This window comes from Silene latifolia, chromosome 11, assembly GCF_048544455.1.
Source record: "Silene latifolia isolate original U9 population chromosome 11, ASM4854445v1, whole genome shotgun sequence".
NCBI lineage: Eukaryota > Viridiplantae > Streptophyta > Magnoliopsida > Caryophyllales > Caryophyllaceae > Silene > Silene latifolia.
The window spans coordinates 29830149-29832991 of record NC_133536.1 but is presented as its reverse complement, the minus strand read 5'-3'; the positions used below and the strand labels follow the sequence as shown (position 1 = coordinate 29832991).

At 35.1% G+C, this 2843-nt stretch overlaps 1 protein-coding gene across 1 annotated transcript; it reads left to right on the top strand.

Annotated features, from left to right (window-relative positions):
• Positions 1 to 870: 870 nt before the first annotated feature.
• LOC141613190 (cytochrome P450 704C1-like) lies at positions 871 to 1675 on the top strand. The gene is made up of 3 exons (XM_074431929.1): positions 871 to 936; positions 1041 to 1256; positions 1331 to 1675. Exons 1-3 carry the CDS (start codon positions 871 to 873, stop codon positions 1646 to 1648), a joined length of 600 nt encoding a protein of 199 aa, XP_074288030.1. The 3' UTR covers positions 1649 to 1675.
• Positions 1676 to 2843: the final 1168 nt, after the last annotated feature.

The window sequence follows — 2843 nt, the reverse complement described above, 5'->3', positions numbered from 1 at the left end:
GAGTAGATAACTAGATAAATAGTGTAACATCAGGAAGTAAACACAATAACACAATAGGACTTTTGAGTTGTAAACCCACGAGATCTTCTCCCAAAACCACGCACTACATACGAAAATTCGTCGCCGGCCTCCTCCTCTCCCGCCGACTCCTCACCGGCCTCATCGTCTACATCACACGCGAATTCTCTCTCCCAAGTAATGGTTTTTCATTTTCCCCCAAATTTCAAGTTCTTCAATTTTTACTAAAGTAAAACCTAATTTTTGAGTTATTTACCTTCTGCTAGACTTATTATTATCGTTAGCTTGTTAGTCTATTTGTGATTGTAGTTGTTTGGATTGAATAATTGCTTATTAAACTTAATTATCTCGTTTTTCTCAAACCCTAATTTCTGTAATTTGGGATAAATATAGATGCTTTTTATTGGGTATTCATGATAAGTAGATAATTATTTGGATTTATATTAGTAATGTGGAGATTGTTTGTTGATAGATTGATGATGAAAATCGAATAAAAACTTGAAGAATTGAATCTATAGATTGCGAGAAACAGTGTTTTAGCCTGCTCTGCAGCTAACATTCATTCACACTAAGTTTACCAAAAACATTCAATCGTATGCTACTCGGCTCTTCGTTCCACCGCCGTCGTCTCCCTCAACCTCGCCGTAGTCACCAACCCTCGCTGTTAAGTCTCCTTCCCTTTTATTCTTTCATTATACGACCTGCATTTTATTTGCTTAATTTAGGCATTATTGGAATTTCATGGCTGATTAACACAGTATTAGGTTTCTCGAGGTAGGGGTTATTTTTGTGCAAAAGAGAGATCTACTTACTTGTCATGTTATGGTGGTAAACCCTTGTCGCCTTGTCGGTATGGCAGCGGGAAACTATGGCAATGTTGAGTATATCCTCAAGACTAACTTTGATAACTATGGCAAGGTACTTGTATCATTTATTTGCCATTTTTTTACTGACCAATAATCCATTTTACTTTGTTAAATTTCTCTACTGATATAGTTATATGAATGTTGTTAAAAATTCAGGGAGATTACAACTATGGGCATCTGAGTTATTTGCTTGGTGATGGGATTTTTGCAGTGGATGGCGATAAATGGAGAAACCAAAGGAAAGTTTCTAGCTATGATTTTTCGACTAGGAATTTACGAGATTTTAGCAGCACAATTTACCGTGAAAAAGCTATGAAACTGGCTAATGTTATTTCAAATGCTGTCAAGTCTGGTAACAGCATCGACATCCAAGTAAGTTGCTGCAGTACATTCCATCTATGGCTAATGTTATTATTCAGGAAATTAGGTTGGCTGAATTTTTGTAGGATTTGTTCATGAGATCAACTTTAGATTCAATATTCAAAGTGGGATTTGGAGTTGATTTGGATACGACGTGTGGGTCAAATGAAGAAGGCAAGAGATTTACGCAAGCATTCGATGATGCTAGTGCTATATCACTCTATCGTTATGTTGATGTGTTTTGGCCGATTAAAAAGTTTCTAAATATCGGTTTGGAGGCTAAGCTCAAGCACGACATCAGAATAGTTAATGACTTTGTATACAAGTTGATTATCAACAAATCTGAGTCACTCAAAAACTCAGGAGCCACTCATTCAGTAAGTTCAATTTTCTCATTAAACTAAATGTCTATCAAGTAGTTTTTGATGAATGGGTAAATGTGGATGAAGAAAGACGATATATTATCCAGATTTAGCGAAGAATCACTTGAAAGGTTGCATTGCCTACACACTGCTGTTACTGAGACACTCCGACTCTATCCTGTTGTTCCTGTGGTAATTTCCCGCTGACTTCTATTGTTAATGAGTCTTAGGACGGGTTCATTTGTATTCTTGTAATGTTGAAGCGGCCATACGGGAAATGTTCCAAGCTCCTCACATTCAGGTAAATTTTTCGCAATATGACTTCTATTTCCTATGAACAAATAAGCCAGCAGTATTTATTTATCAATTTGATATTATTAAAAAGTTAACTGTATTCTACATGAAGACGAGAACCGCAAGTTCCATAGGCTCCTTGGTGTAAGCAATTTTCATCATCTTGATCTACTCATCTACCTTTCTTTTCTCTCCCGTTATAAAATTTTTTAATGTCCGTAGCAAGTGTTACATAATGTGAAATACCAAAGAATGTAATATGTGACTAATATCCTTTGTGGAACTTGTTACTGCCTGAATAACTTAACTTTTTATTAGGCTTCAGAGTTTTTATTTCCACTTTTGTATCATGTCTCTTGCTTCTTATAATTTACGGAGTAGAATTATTGATTTTTCTGTTCCATGTTTTATGATTAGTCAAAAATTTTAAGCCACCTATCTATAATACGTATTTCGGTTGCTATCAGGCTGTGGTTGCTCAGATTAATCATGCTATTGGTGCTACTGGAATTGTCAGCATGGAATGCAAGTCAGTTGTCTCGGAATTCGGGGAGCAAATCCTGGATACGTTAGTATCGTAGGTATATATATATATATATATATATATATATATATATATATATATATATATATATATATATATATATATATATATATATATATATATCCCGTAGTAACTCTAGTCTTTTCTTGTAAATTGTCGAAAATTATCTAGCGACTCTTATCATCTGGTATTATTTTCTCTGTTAATGCTATTGAGGAATGTTATGTAGGCTCGGCCACAAAAGATTTGCTCCCAAATTGGTCTTTGTACTTTTGATGGCAAGCGAAGTGTCAGGTCAGTTTTTGTGTTTTACCTTGTCATTCATTGTAAGTATATTTAAATGTCGGAATCTAGAAACGGCGGTGCCATAGTCACTGTTCCAATTTTTCTTGAGTTTGT